Source organism: Bufo gargarizans, chromosome 3 (assembly GCF_014858855.1).
Source record: "Bufo gargarizans isolate SCDJY-AF-19 chromosome 3, ASM1485885v1, whole genome shotgun sequence".
NCBI lineage: Eukaryota > Metazoa > Chordata > Amphibia > Anura > Bufonidae > Bufo > Bufo gargarizans.
This window is the reverse complement of record NC_058082.1, coordinates 232,700,531-232,714,052: the sequence shown is the minus strand read 5'-3', so window position 1 is coordinate 232,714,052 and position 13,522 is coordinate 232,700,531. Positions and strand designations below refer to the sequence as shown.

At 41.3% G+C, this 13,522-nt stretch overlaps 1 protein-coding gene across 2 annotated transcripts in view; it reads left to right on the top strand.

The window, feature by feature from the left end:
- NALCN (sodium leak channel, non-selective) overlaps positions 1-13,522 on the top strand; it is a 759,765-nt gene that overhangs the window by 606,031 nt on the left and 140,212 nt on the right. For both annotated transcript variants that reach the window (XM_044284936.1, XM_044284935.1), the window contains one exon: positions 7,254-7,395. In XM_044284936.1, coding sequence (XP_044140871.1) covers positions 7,254-7,395 — 142 coding nt within the window. The remainder of the gene's footprint in view (positions 1-7,253; positions 7,396-13,522) is intronic.

Here is a 13,522-nt window from a genome sequence, read left to right as displayed (position 1 = left end):
CCTTGGGTGATAAATCTCAGTGGGCCCCCTTGTGGCATTCTTTAAAAGTTACATGTCCCCCTGTGGCTTCCACACTGTATAATGACCCCCAGTGCCCCCAGAAAGTATAGTGACCCTAGGGGCGTAGCTAAAAGCTCATGGGCCCTAGTGCAAGAGTTCAGCTTGGGCCCCCCTTCCCTCAGTGCTTGTTGGAAAGGGGCAGGGGAGTACATAGCCTTTCTGCTGCCTGAGGCAAACATTGAAAGGGCACCCCCTCATGCCAAATTCTTGACCTAGCCCCTTCCCTCAAGCCAGAGGTGTAAATTGACCAGCATGCACTTTCTATAATGCCAGTGTCTTATGTGGCACAAGGGTCTTTGGTCCCCTCAGGCTCCTGGGTCCGATAGCGACTGCTACCTCTGCACACCCTATAGCTACGACCCTGAGTGACCCCCAATGGCCCCCATACAGTGTAATTACCCCCTGTGCCTAAATATAATGACTCCCTGGTTCCCCCATTACAGTATAATGACCCTCAGTGGCCCTCCACACAGTATAATAACCCCCAGTGGCCACACACACAGTATAATGAGCCTCCAGTGGCCAACCACACAGTATAATGAACCCCCAGTGGCCCTACACACAGTATAATGACCCCCAAGTGGTCCTCACACAGTATAATGACCTCCTGTGGCCCCGTCACAGAGTATAATGACCCCCTCAGTGGCCTCCTCCCACAGTATTATAACCCTGGCCCCCTCACAGTGTAATGACCCCCCAGTGGCCACCTCACATACCTATCATTCTATCATTGCTGGAGAGCAGGGGAGCTGGTGGACCTTTCTTTCACTTCTTCTCTCCTCTGGCCCTGCGCAGCACTGATACAAACGTCATGACATCACCACTTGCCCGGGTATGCCGGCTGCTGACGCTGGCCCTGATCCCAGGTGTGGCTGCTGGGAATACTGGGGAATAAATTGAGGCCTTAGAGCCAGTGTCAGAGTATGCTGGCTATCAGACTATGTGGCTGGGCAAAGTCTGATCCTCCCAACATGCTGAAGGCATAAGTGAGAGAGAGAAGTTCTCTTTATTAGTTAGTGCCCAGACAGGCGGGGGTTTATTTAACCCCTTGGCGACATTTGACGTAATAGTACATCACAGCAGGAAGTGACTTCCCGCAAATTGACGTACTATTAAGTCATGGTCGGGCGGGCACAGGAGCTGTGTGCGTACAATCAATGCAGAGGCCCGGCTGTGACTGACAGCTGGGACCCTGCTGAATCCGCTGGTATCACAGATTAACCCCCTATATGCCACAATCAATGCTGATTGCAGTATATAAGAGGATCCCAGAGGGATAGAGCTCCCTCTGCCTCTCCATTGGCCCCCCGCAATGGCCTCAGGGTCTGCCATGTACAGAAGCCTTTGAGACCCAGCCCCCCATAGCGCAGGAGAAGCGCTGTTTGTTTACTGCCGGTGATATACCTGGCTTTTTCTCAGTATGCTAGGTTGAGCCTTCCACCTAGCAGTGAACCTGATGATGTCACCATTACTAATGGGCGGTCTTTAGCTCTGCCCTAGCCTGTAAAACAGGTTAGGGCAGTGCTAAAGATCGTCCATTAGTGCTGGTGACGTCACTGGACTCACTGCTAGGTGGACGTCTCCCCCTAACATTCCCATGTGAAGCCCGGTATGTCACCGGTAGTAAAGAGAAAGCCCTTGCCCTGCGCAATGCAGCGCAGGGCAAGGGGGAGCAGCCGAGCAAGGAATGGTAAATTAGTGAAGGTAGTAGTTGTAGTAGTAGTACAGTGTAATTACAGCTTTTCTTTCAAAAACAGAGTTTTGGTCCCCTTGCCTACCTACCAAAATTGAATCAAACATTCTGAAAAAGTTACATGTTCCCCAAAATTACACCAATAAAAACTACAGGTCAACCTGCAAGAAGCATGTCATCAGACAACTATGTTAATAGAAAAATTAAAACTATTTTTTTACAAAAGGTTCTAAATTTTAAGTAGTAAAATATAATAAAAACTGTATACCTTTGGTATCGCTGTACTTATACTGATCCCCATAATATAGTCGTAATGTGATTTCTACCACACTGAATGCTGTAAAAATGAAACCTAAACGACAATGGTGAAATTGCATTTATTAGCTTTTTTACCCCACAAATATTTATTTTTACAGTTTTGCAATACATTATATGGAGCATTCAATGGTCCCATTAAAAAGTACAACTTGGAAAAATTACCAAATTACCAAAACTGGCCTGGTCCTAAAGAGGACCTTTCACCAGAATAAAACTTCTAAACTAACTATACAGGCATGTAGAGCGGCGCCCAGGGACCCCCCTGCACTTACTGTTATATCTGGGCGCCGCTCCGTTCTCCCGTTATTGCCTCCGGTATCTTCATAGTTAGGCTCCACCCAGGGGAACCTGCCGGCGCCTCCTTCTCCCATGCTGTAGCGCTGGCCAATCACAGCGCTCAGCTCATAGTCTGAGAGACTTTTTTCTCTCTCAGGCTATGAGCTGAGCACTGCGATTGGCCAGCGCTACAGCATGGGAGAATGAGCCGACGGTAGGTTCCCCTGGGTGGAGCCTAACTATGAAGATACCGGAGGCAATAACGGGAGAACGGAGCGGTGCCCAGGTATAACAATAAGTGCAGGGAGGTCCCTGGGCGCCGCTCTACATGCCTGTATAGTTAGTTTAGAAGTTTTATTCTGGTGAAAGGTCCTCTTTAAGGGAACATCACTATAGTTAGTAGGAATTAGATGTTTTCTTTCTCGGCCTTTAAATTCTGTTTAATAGAAAGCTCTAATTAATAACCTATTTTATAACAGGCTTACTAAATATCAGTATTCCAGAGTTGGCGAATACAGCTTGAGGACCTAACCTTCCCATGAGCCCTGACTGTAAGCAGTCATAATTAAAGCATTTGACAGAATTCTTCACTTCTGGCGCCCATTGACACCTATTGATCATTATGATATATTATTATATATTGTGTATTGTGGCTATTTGCTGAATATTCACAGTAACAAATATTCAAAAATGTTTCACTTTGGTTTGGCTGTAATATTCTCTCGAACAAGCATCTTATATAAATTGGAATAAGAAATCTTATTGTGTTTTTGATGTAATATTGTATAAAATTATAACCTCAGATTGCACAATGTGTTTCTAATTACTATAAATGGCCTGTAATTCACAAGATGGTCACATGTAATGTAAGAGAATAGATGATATAAGGATAAATTATTATCCTGTAACCACTCCTTTTAACCATTTATCACCCACCAGTCAGACAGCTTGGGCTACTTTCACACTGGCGTTTTGAATTCTATTTGTAAGATCCGTTTCAGGGATCTCACAAACTGTTCAAAACGGATCAGTTCAGCCCCAATGCATTCTGAATGGATAAGCATCCGTTGAGAATGAATCAGTTTGTCTCCGTTCCGCCTCCATTCCGCTCTGGATGCGGACACCAAAACGCTGCTTGCAGCGTTTTGGTGTCCGCCTGGCGATGCAGAGCCAAACGGATCCGTCCTGACTTGCTTTGTAAGTCAATGGGGATGGATCCGTTTTCACTGACACAATATGGTAAAATTGAAAACTGATCCGTCCCCCATTGACTTCCAACGTAAATCAGGTCGGATCCGTTTTGACTTAGACTTTTTTTTTAAAAGAATAATGCAAACAGATCCATTCTGAACGGATACAAGCATTTGCATTATAGGTGCGGATCCGTCTGTGCAGATACCAGACGGATCCGCTCCAAACGCAGGTGTGAAAGTAGCCTTATAAAAGTTAATTAGATGGGTTTATGACCACTGTGAATCCCACCATTGCTGACATGGCTAAATTTATACTACTATGAAGTCTCTGTATTAATTATTTGTAATGTTTTATTCTTTTAAAATGATTGTAGCTTTGTGTAGTAACGTGATTAAGGGCTCATGCACAGAGATGTGTGCTGGCCGTGCCCGTATTGTGGCCCACAAACAGCTGGTCCACAATTTATGGGCACTGGCCATGTGCACACCATATTACGGATGCAGATCCATTCACTTCAATGGGTCTGCAATCTGGAAGATAGAGCGCGGAGGCACAGAGCGGAAGGCCACAGAAGCACTATGGAGCACTTCTGTGTCATTTTAGTCTGTGCCTTTGCACTGCAAAAAAATAGAACATGCTCTTTTTTGCAGTGTGGAAGGATCATGGACCCATTCAAGTTGAATTGCAGTCCCCCATGCACGGCACGGGCAGCACAGTTTCACGTGCATGAGCCCTAATGAAGAGTTAAAGTATACATGTGTTAGATGTTATCCTACTTGGCAACATTTAGAAGTTAGCCTGCAAGTTAAATTCTGATCTGATCCATTTCCATGTAGGCCCTGCCCCTTTCATGACCCATCACTCTCCCTCCGAACACTTATGTTATCGGCTTCGTCTAATGACACATAATCACATACAGTCAGAGTCACATACAGTTAGAGCTCATGGAGGGTCTTTCATGATATACACATATACAACTGACGAGCAAAAGGTTAACAATGTTTTGACTTTCAGGCTCCATATCTCACAATCCACTACAGCTTCGAATGTGAGACTACCATCATTTTATAGACAATCATCTTGGCTATCTCATACATAAAATGGACTTGCAACTATTTAGGATATGATTAGTTATGCAGATTCTTGTCATGTAACTGCATTGTTACTGTTTTGCTCCTGGTGCTGGAACAAAATTTTTCTTCTTGTGTACTGAAAATCACAAGCTGTTCCCCAATAGCTCAGTGTGTCATTAGGTTGAAACCATGAAGAAGATTTTGCAAGAAAAGAGAAATAGCATCATCCAGCTCATCGATAGTGGTATCTCGGCCAAGAAAATTGCTAAACTGCATCATGTGAGTTCTATGACAGTTGAAAGAATGCAAAATTAAGTCTGTTCATCAATTCAAAAGCCAAGAGGTGGATGTCCAGGCAAAATATCAGAGTCAACAAGTCAGCTCATCACAAGATCTATCAGTTCTGGCGCGACAAACACAGCAGTAGAGGTGGCTCGTATCTCTTATGCTTCGTAATAGTGAGATCACAGACTTCCATGCAAGAACCCTGCAACACGCATTACACAAGTCTGGAATGGTGGTCCGAAAAAAAGTGAAAAAGCCTTAAATATCGTCATAAGAAGCGATGGCTCGTGTTTTCAAAAAGTACGAAAAGTGGACAGTAGAAGGTGATTTGGAGCAAAGAGACAAAAGTCAATAGACTGGGCTCTGGTGGGTGCAAATGGGTCTGGAAGAAACAAGGGGAAAAGGGGCTAGCGGATCGAGAAATTGAAGGCACTGTCAAGCTCGGTGGACAAAGCCTGATGCTTTGGGGGTGTTTCACAGCCAAAGGCGTTGGATACTTGACCAGGATCTCAATGCTGAGCTACAGTATATGTGAGTATCCTACAAGATGAGTTACTCTGTACACTCGAGTACTATGGGTATTAAATGGACAACATAATGTTCCAGCAGGACAACGACCCAAATCATTTGTTGTGATTGGCTAAGAAATAATTCAATGACAATGAAATTGAGGTGTTGAATTGGCCCCCACAGTCCCCAGACCTCAACCTAATCGAACACTTGTGGGTAGAGTTGAAGAAAAAGCTGTATTCGTACCCAAGTAGGTCAACCAGTATGCACCAACACTGGGAACACGCAGCAGAGACCTAGGAACATATTTTACTCGAGACATGCTTGAATCTAATCAAGATCATGCCCAGAAGGATTCAGGCCGTGTTGAAAGCCAAAGGTGGATTTGCAAATCTGGAAGCAAAACAGTAACAATGCAGTTACTTGATAATAATCTGCATAACTAATAATATGCTAAAAAGTTGCATGTCTAATTTATGTAAGATATAGCCAAGATGATTGTCTATAAAATGATGGTAGTCTCATGTTCTAAACTGTAGTGGATGGTGAAATATGGAGCCTGAATTTAAAAGTTCACAACATCGTTACCCTTTTGCTCATCAGTGCATTTGCTAATTCCTCCAGGAGTCCAGGATCTTCCCCTTTTTTGAGAGCCTCCCAGAAGCTCCAGGAGAGTTGGCAAGTACAGATCCAGCGATCTCCATCTTGACTCTTAACACGTTAGGTGGAGTTCACATCACTGATTTGTATTTCCATTGTTCTGCGCTGTTATAGGAGCAGAACAATAAAAATATTTTTCTGCAAAGATAGTTACTATATTTTTCAACCTATAAGATGGCCTCCCCACTCCTCAATCCCCCCCCCCCCCCTTACCAAAGTGAGGCTCTGATCTGAGGTCTAATTGCGGGTCATTCAAATTGGAGGTCTGATCTGAGGTCTGAATGGGTGGTCTTTTTTCAAATTGGGGCTCTGATCTGAGATCTGATTGGGGGCCATTCACATTGGGATGTGATTTGAGGTGAGAATGGGGGTCTTTTTCACATTGGAGGTCTGAGCTGAGGTTTGAATGGGGTCTTATTAACATTGGGGGTCTGAGCTGAATTCTGATTGGGGGTCTTATTAACATTGGGGTTCTGATCAGAGCTCTGAACTGGGGTCTGATCTGAGGTCTAATGGAAAAAAAAAATCTTAATTTCATCCTGTAAAACCTAGGTGCATCTTATGGGCAGGTGCATGTTATATGGCAAAAAATACAGTAGTTAGGATGATGTCTAAATCCCTAAATAGGAAATGCACTGGCTTTGCCACTGGAAGGAAAGATTGCTCTGAAGGGACCGAACCACCTGGTCTTCTAAAGATACATTTAAAACTTCAGCAAGTGGCATTTATGATGTAGAGAAAGTTAATACAAGGCACTTACTAATGTATTATTATTATGCATATTGCGTCCTTTGCTAGCTTGATTCAATTTTCCATGACATTATACACTTCTTATTTCCATAGTTACGACCACCATGCGATCCATCAGTGGTGGCCATGCTTGCACACTAAAGGAATGATTATCCTGTTCTGTCCCCTGTCATTAACTTTAGCATCTAACATCTGCATCTTGGATTTCAATGTTCCCAGCTCTTTCATGTAGGAGCTCTCCAGTTTTTTCCTGATCTAAGTCAATGACAATGTAACATCATAGGCATCCTGTCGTCACAGTATACTTTTTTTTCCAGGATGCAGTAAAAATGCATACCTAACTGTATTCCAAACATGCTGTGAACCAACATAGTCCTATGAATGCTATAATGTGTAGAGAAGACCTTATTTATTATTTTTTATGTTTTCCTAAGGGAAAGTTTCATGAAGCAGTTTATTGACCGTCAACAACAAGACACCAGCTGTCTTCTGAGAAGACTTCCTTCAGCTTCTTCTTCTTCTTGTGATCACTCTAAACGCTCTGGTATTGAGGAAAATAAGTACATTGATCAAAAGGTAAAAATGTCTTTTAATAATACATGTATTTATAACTTCTAATCTAAAATGTATTTGAAATTACAGGATTTGTACGGTTAAGCTGTTACTGCTTATAGCACGTTATTTTTGGTTACTTTATCCAAGATATTTTGAAGGATTCTTCTGTTGTTGAAATATACCAGATATGGCCAACCTGAGGCTCTCCAGCTGTTGCAAAACTACAACTCCCAGCATGCCCAGTCTGCCTACAGCTATCAGCCCACAGCAGGGCATGGTGGGAGTTGTAGTTTTACAACAGCTGGAGAGCCGCAGGTTGGCCAGCCCTGCAATATACCCTCTATTGTCTCATCTTTCATATTCATCATATCATCTTAACCCATTCGCGCACCTAGACGTAACTGTAGCGAAAAAAGTTGATTGTCCAGCTTCACCTCGCAGTGCGTATTTTATTAGGAAACGTGCTTAAAAACCAAACATCAGGCTCATTTCATCAACATGTTTCGGATCAACATAAATTACAGATCCTTCCTCATGACACCTCGCTAATGTCAGTCAGCTACATAACGTAATTTCTCATGACAGAAACCCTTTAATATTGCTAAAATTACCCAACTTTTTACAAACATTTGTTTGAATATTTATAGTGCTACTTATAAGCTGTTTTGTGTATTACATCTACAACAGTGGTGCACAACCTGCCACCCACAGAGCCACATTTTGCAGCCATCAACGGACCTCCTGCACAGAAACACAGCTGATCATCTGCATGTGCGATCAGTTTTTGATCACAGAGCTGTAGAGCCCTGGATTACTAAAAATGCCCACACCAACTGAAAAAGTTGCCATTATAGACGTAACTGTATATCCAAGGTGTGTGAAGAGTGTATGCAGTGGGCTCACAAGCTGGCTGTGGAATACACCTGACACCCATCTGCAGTTACCAGGATTGGAGATAACTCTGATCCTGTTTACTTAACTCTTCAGATGCCATGGTCCATAGCAGCATCTGAGTGGTTGGTCAGAGGGAGGTCGCCCCCACAACAAAATCAAGGGGAGCTGATTGGCAACTTAGAACTTGTGAAGGCTCCCAGGCCTGCCATCATAAACAGCCTGCAGCAGGGCTTAAAGGGGTTATCCAAGACTATTAAATGCCCCGATATGCCCAGGCCCCTCACACTGAATATACTTACCTGGCTCCCCACTCCCTGCGCCGCACCTGGTCTCCACACCGCCGTTGCTGCTTTTCCCTGTGCACGGATGAAAACATCCAGTGTTGGGAGCGGCAGCCAATGGCAGGCGGGGACGGGGACGAGCACCCTAGCATTGCGTAAAATGTAATTAAACTATACAAATTTGGTATCACAGTAATCACTGCAGAATAAGATCATCATAACATTTTTAGTGTACAATAATAACTTAAAAAAACAAATCTTAAAAAACAATGGCGGAGTTGAATTTTTTTTAAAATTCACCCCACAGTACAAGATATGGTAAATTAAATGGTGCCATTAAAATTTACATTACAGAAATGCAAGTATTTACTAAAACAAACGTGTTAGGAGAGTTATTTTAACCCCTTCAATACAGGCTAATTTTAATTTTTTTTCATTTTCATTTTTCATTTTCATACTTTCCTCCCTACCTTTTGTAGGGAGAAAGATTTGGGAACTCAGATGCAGTGTGCAGCAGCCTCAGTGCCCCTGAATGAACAGAGGCTGCCACAAATTAGTTCCTATGGGAACTATGGGTTTCATAGGAACAAAATGAATCATTTATTAAACTAGTGTAAAGTAGAACTGGCTTAGTTGCCCATACCAACCAATCAGATTCCTCCTTTCATTTTCCAAAATTAAAGGTGGAATCTGATTGTTGCTATGGGCAACTAAGCCAGTTCTACTGTACACCAGTTGCTCATACACTCCAACACTAATGCATTGGAGTGTATGACAGAAGCAATCTAATGATTGCTTGTTATAGTTCCCTAAGGGGGATAACAAAAACAAAAAAATTCTTATTATAAAAATATAAAAATTCAAATCACCCCAAAATGTAAATAAAAATATGCAAACAATAAAAAATACACACCATAGGCATCTATGCATGCTAAAATGTCTGTACTATTAAAAAATATATTTTTCCCATACATTAAACGGCCGATTCACAGTTTTTTTGGTTACTTCATGTCCCTCAATTTTTTTTATAAAAACTGATCAAAAAGTCATACACACTCTCAATGGTATCACTGAAAAGTACAGATCGTCCTGCAAAAATATGAGCCCTCACAAAGCTCCATACACATAACTACTAAAAAGTTATAGGGGTCATAATTTTTTCAAGGATTTTTTTTCAGTATTAAAATGCAAGAAAAACTATACATATATGGTATTGCCACAATTGTACTGACCTGGAGGATGAAAGTAACTGGTCAGTTTTACCAGATAGGAAACCCCGTAAAAACAAACCCATAAAACTGGGTTGAATTGTGTGGTTTTTTAAAAAAATTTCACCCCATTTGAAATTTTTTTTCCAGCTCCCCACTACGGGGAGTCTTGGTGGAATTAGAAAGTGTAACTTGTCCTGCAAAAAACAAGCCCTAATACAGCTACATGAACAGAAAAATAAAAAAGTTATCTCCCCGGTAAGGCAGGGAGTGAAAAAACAAAACAAAAAAAACAAAAAAACCTCCGGGGCTGAAATGGTTAAAACACAGATTTCTTTTTCACCATGTTTTAATAATGAAGAGAAAAACTATACATATATGGTATTGCTGTAATCATACTGACCTGGAGAATGAAAGTACTGTAACTGGTCAGTTTTACCATATAGGGAACCCCGTAAAAACCAAACCCATAAAACTGCTGTTGAATTGTGTTTTTTCCAATTTCACCCCATTTGGAATTTTTTCCTGCTCCCCACTACATTGTATGCAATATTAAATAGTGGAATTAGAAAGTGTAACTTTCTTTTTCACCATGTTTGAATAATGCACAGTGATATTTTTAATCCCATATAGACTGTCTGAAATGCATACGTAAGCATCATTCTTACTGCATGTGCTGTTTATTTGTTATTGTATTTTATTTTTACTTTATTGTTCTCTTGACGATCTTCTTATAGTCAACTTTTCAGGTGCTAGCAAACATGCACATTTATGAAATGTTTTTCAAAAGTAGTGGTCAGGAATTTAAATCTGATTGGTTGCTTCACCTTCATTTTCACATGGACTTCTTTTTTTATAAAGCATATCACCCAAGAACCTTGTAGCCTTCATAAATGCCTAGTGTGACAACAGAGAAGACCTGTCCTCCCAATGAACACAAAAAGCGAGCTAGAGATTCAAAATGGAACAAAAAAAATTCTCGTTGAAACCAATAAAATATTTGCTGCTGACTTGAAATATTGTAGCCACTGTGTAGAATAACATATCAAGATTTTGAGCCATCTATTTTCAATACTGTGGGGCAGCTTTCCTATTGGAAAAGGGCCAGAATTCTGGATTGGACTGGCTCCCATTAATGCAGCATTGTAGATCCATTTTTTGTCTCACTCACAATAAGAGGAAGGCGTATGGTTTAGTGCTGGAACGGTGTGGCTTTAGATAGGCCAAAATGAAGGCACATAATTCTGGCACCTGGTAAGCCACCAAATACAGGCACCCTCAAACTGCGGCCCTCCAGCTGTTGTTAAAACTACAACTCCCACAATGCCCTGCTGTAGGCTGATACCTGTAAGCTGTTCGAGCATGCTGGGAGTTGTAGTTTTGCAACAGCTGGAGGGCCACAGTAGTATATGAGGATGCCTGACCTAATAGGTGGTATACATTTAGATTAGATAGCCTGAAGGTGCTCCAGATTTATTATCCATTATCAGTTGCTGTGATAAATCTGGCACATTTTTTAACTGTCTAGTATAAGGCTTCTTTCACACTGCCGGCATTTTTTTGCCAGAATGGCCCCATTTACTACAAAAGCCTGCCGGAACTCCTGCCAGCAGTGTGAAACTAGCCTTAGTGAATTTGTCTTCTGTATGTTTAATGTATCCCAAAATCAGCCAAGTCCAATGATTTGAAAGTGCATATAAATGTCTATCCATATTTATAATTCTGTACATTTTAGAAATATTTATTTATCTCAAAGTGAACGCATTTACCAAAACTTAACAAAAATAACAGCTAAGCAGTGTACTAGAGCTTTTCTAAGCAGTTTCTCAGCATCTTAAATCCTTCTATAATCACTTGGGACAGTCTGTATAAGGCATTATGAAATTTGATCCTTTAGGGATGTTTTTTCTCCTTGTAAAAATAATTTACTGGCCTTCTCAGCGCATCAAATTTATTCACTTTAGCCTTTTAGTAATAATTTCCCTGACCTTGAAAAATAAAGTGCTGTGAATATAAGCAGAACTGGCATAAGTGGCATTATATAGCTTAACAGAGATGGATACTAGAAATAGAAACATAATAGCCATGCATAATCTCAGGAGATTACACTACTTGCCATCTTTTCAAAATCTTTCATTCATAGTTCTTCTAATGTGTAAATGGAAATTTATTATGTAGCATGTCAGAGGAAGATTATTCATCACATGCAGCAGTTTCTTTGAGAAGAAAGAAATGTGTGGGAAGAAAGTTCAAGAATTGTCGGTAAAGAAAATTCTGGTTTATGACTAAAGGTTATGTACACCTTTAGGGGCATATTTTTTTTTATTATTGCATTGTACTCATTTTGAGCTAAAAATATTTTTTTCTATAGCTCTTTATTAAAACATTTTAACCACTGTCTTTGTGCAGCATTGACTTTATCTAGTAGCAGGATCTCAATTTTCACTCTGCTCCGTCAGGCAGCTCATCTGATGGGCTCCTGATCTCTGACCTTATAAACACTAATTTTTGCTCAATTATTATCTTACCGATAAGAATGTGGCTTAAGTACGGGTTTATGATCTTTTAGTAATTTAGAGATGAGGATTATTAGATGACCAAAAGTGAAAGTAAAAAGTATGAGTCACATAGCTAGAAAAACATTTAACCCTTTGTGACAGAATGGCCCAGTATGTTTAATAAAGACCAATTGAAAAAACAGTTTTTAACCCTAAATTAGTAAAATGCAACCAGTCAAAAATAACAAACAATAACAATACAAGGCAAAAGTTACCTGATCATAATTGGTTATTCCAGGTTCCAGCAATTCCAATTTAAAGGGGTTTTCCACTCTGTAAATATTGATGTCCAATCCTATGGATAACTTATCAATATCAGTTCCATGGGGGTCTAGAACCACATCCCTCACCAAGCAACTATTTTTTGGCAGCCGGTGGTGCCAGAAACAAAACAATTGACAGTACCGAAAGCAGAAGGCCCCTTCCACTTGGTAGTGGCTACTAGAGATAGCCTTGCAGTTCACCCGGCGGTCGTTTTTCGGCAAACTTTGCTCGTTCGTGATTCATCGAACATGCGAACATATAGCGATATTCGCACGTGCCATATTTTTTTGCATAGCGCCGAACTTTTACCCATGACACATCCATTAGGTGGGACAGGACCGCCAATTGAGATGTTTCAACACATGAACACACACCCTACCCTGAAAATAAACCCAATCTGGCAGCCATTTTACATTCTTTTTTTTGCCAGTGTAGGGAGAGGTTGCTGTGTGGCGCAGGGACAGACTGTTAGGGACACCAAACTCTAGCTAACAAGTGGCCACAAAAGTCCTTTTAAGCACTGGTATAGGTGTGACATACTGAGAGGTGTGATATACTTATAATATACTTTCCAACATAGAAAGTATATTATAGTGCATTTGTATTGTGCAGCAGTTCTGTGCAGTTCTGTTGCGATACTGCAGCTAGATAGAGGGACAAACGCTATTGGAATAACTAATTGCAACTGGTGTGATATACCTGTTGTGTTGGATTGTCAATGCAACCCTCTTCTGTCACTCTTCACACACTGATAGCAACACTGCAGGAGAAATGCTAGCACAGGCTTCCAGTATCCGTAGTTTCAGGTGCTGCACATCTCGTATCTTCACAGCATATGCTGTGAAGATACAAGATGTGGAGCACCTGAAACTACGGATACTGGAAGCCTGTGCTAGCATTTCTCCTGCGGTGTTGCTATCAGTGTGTGAAGAGTGGGAGAAGA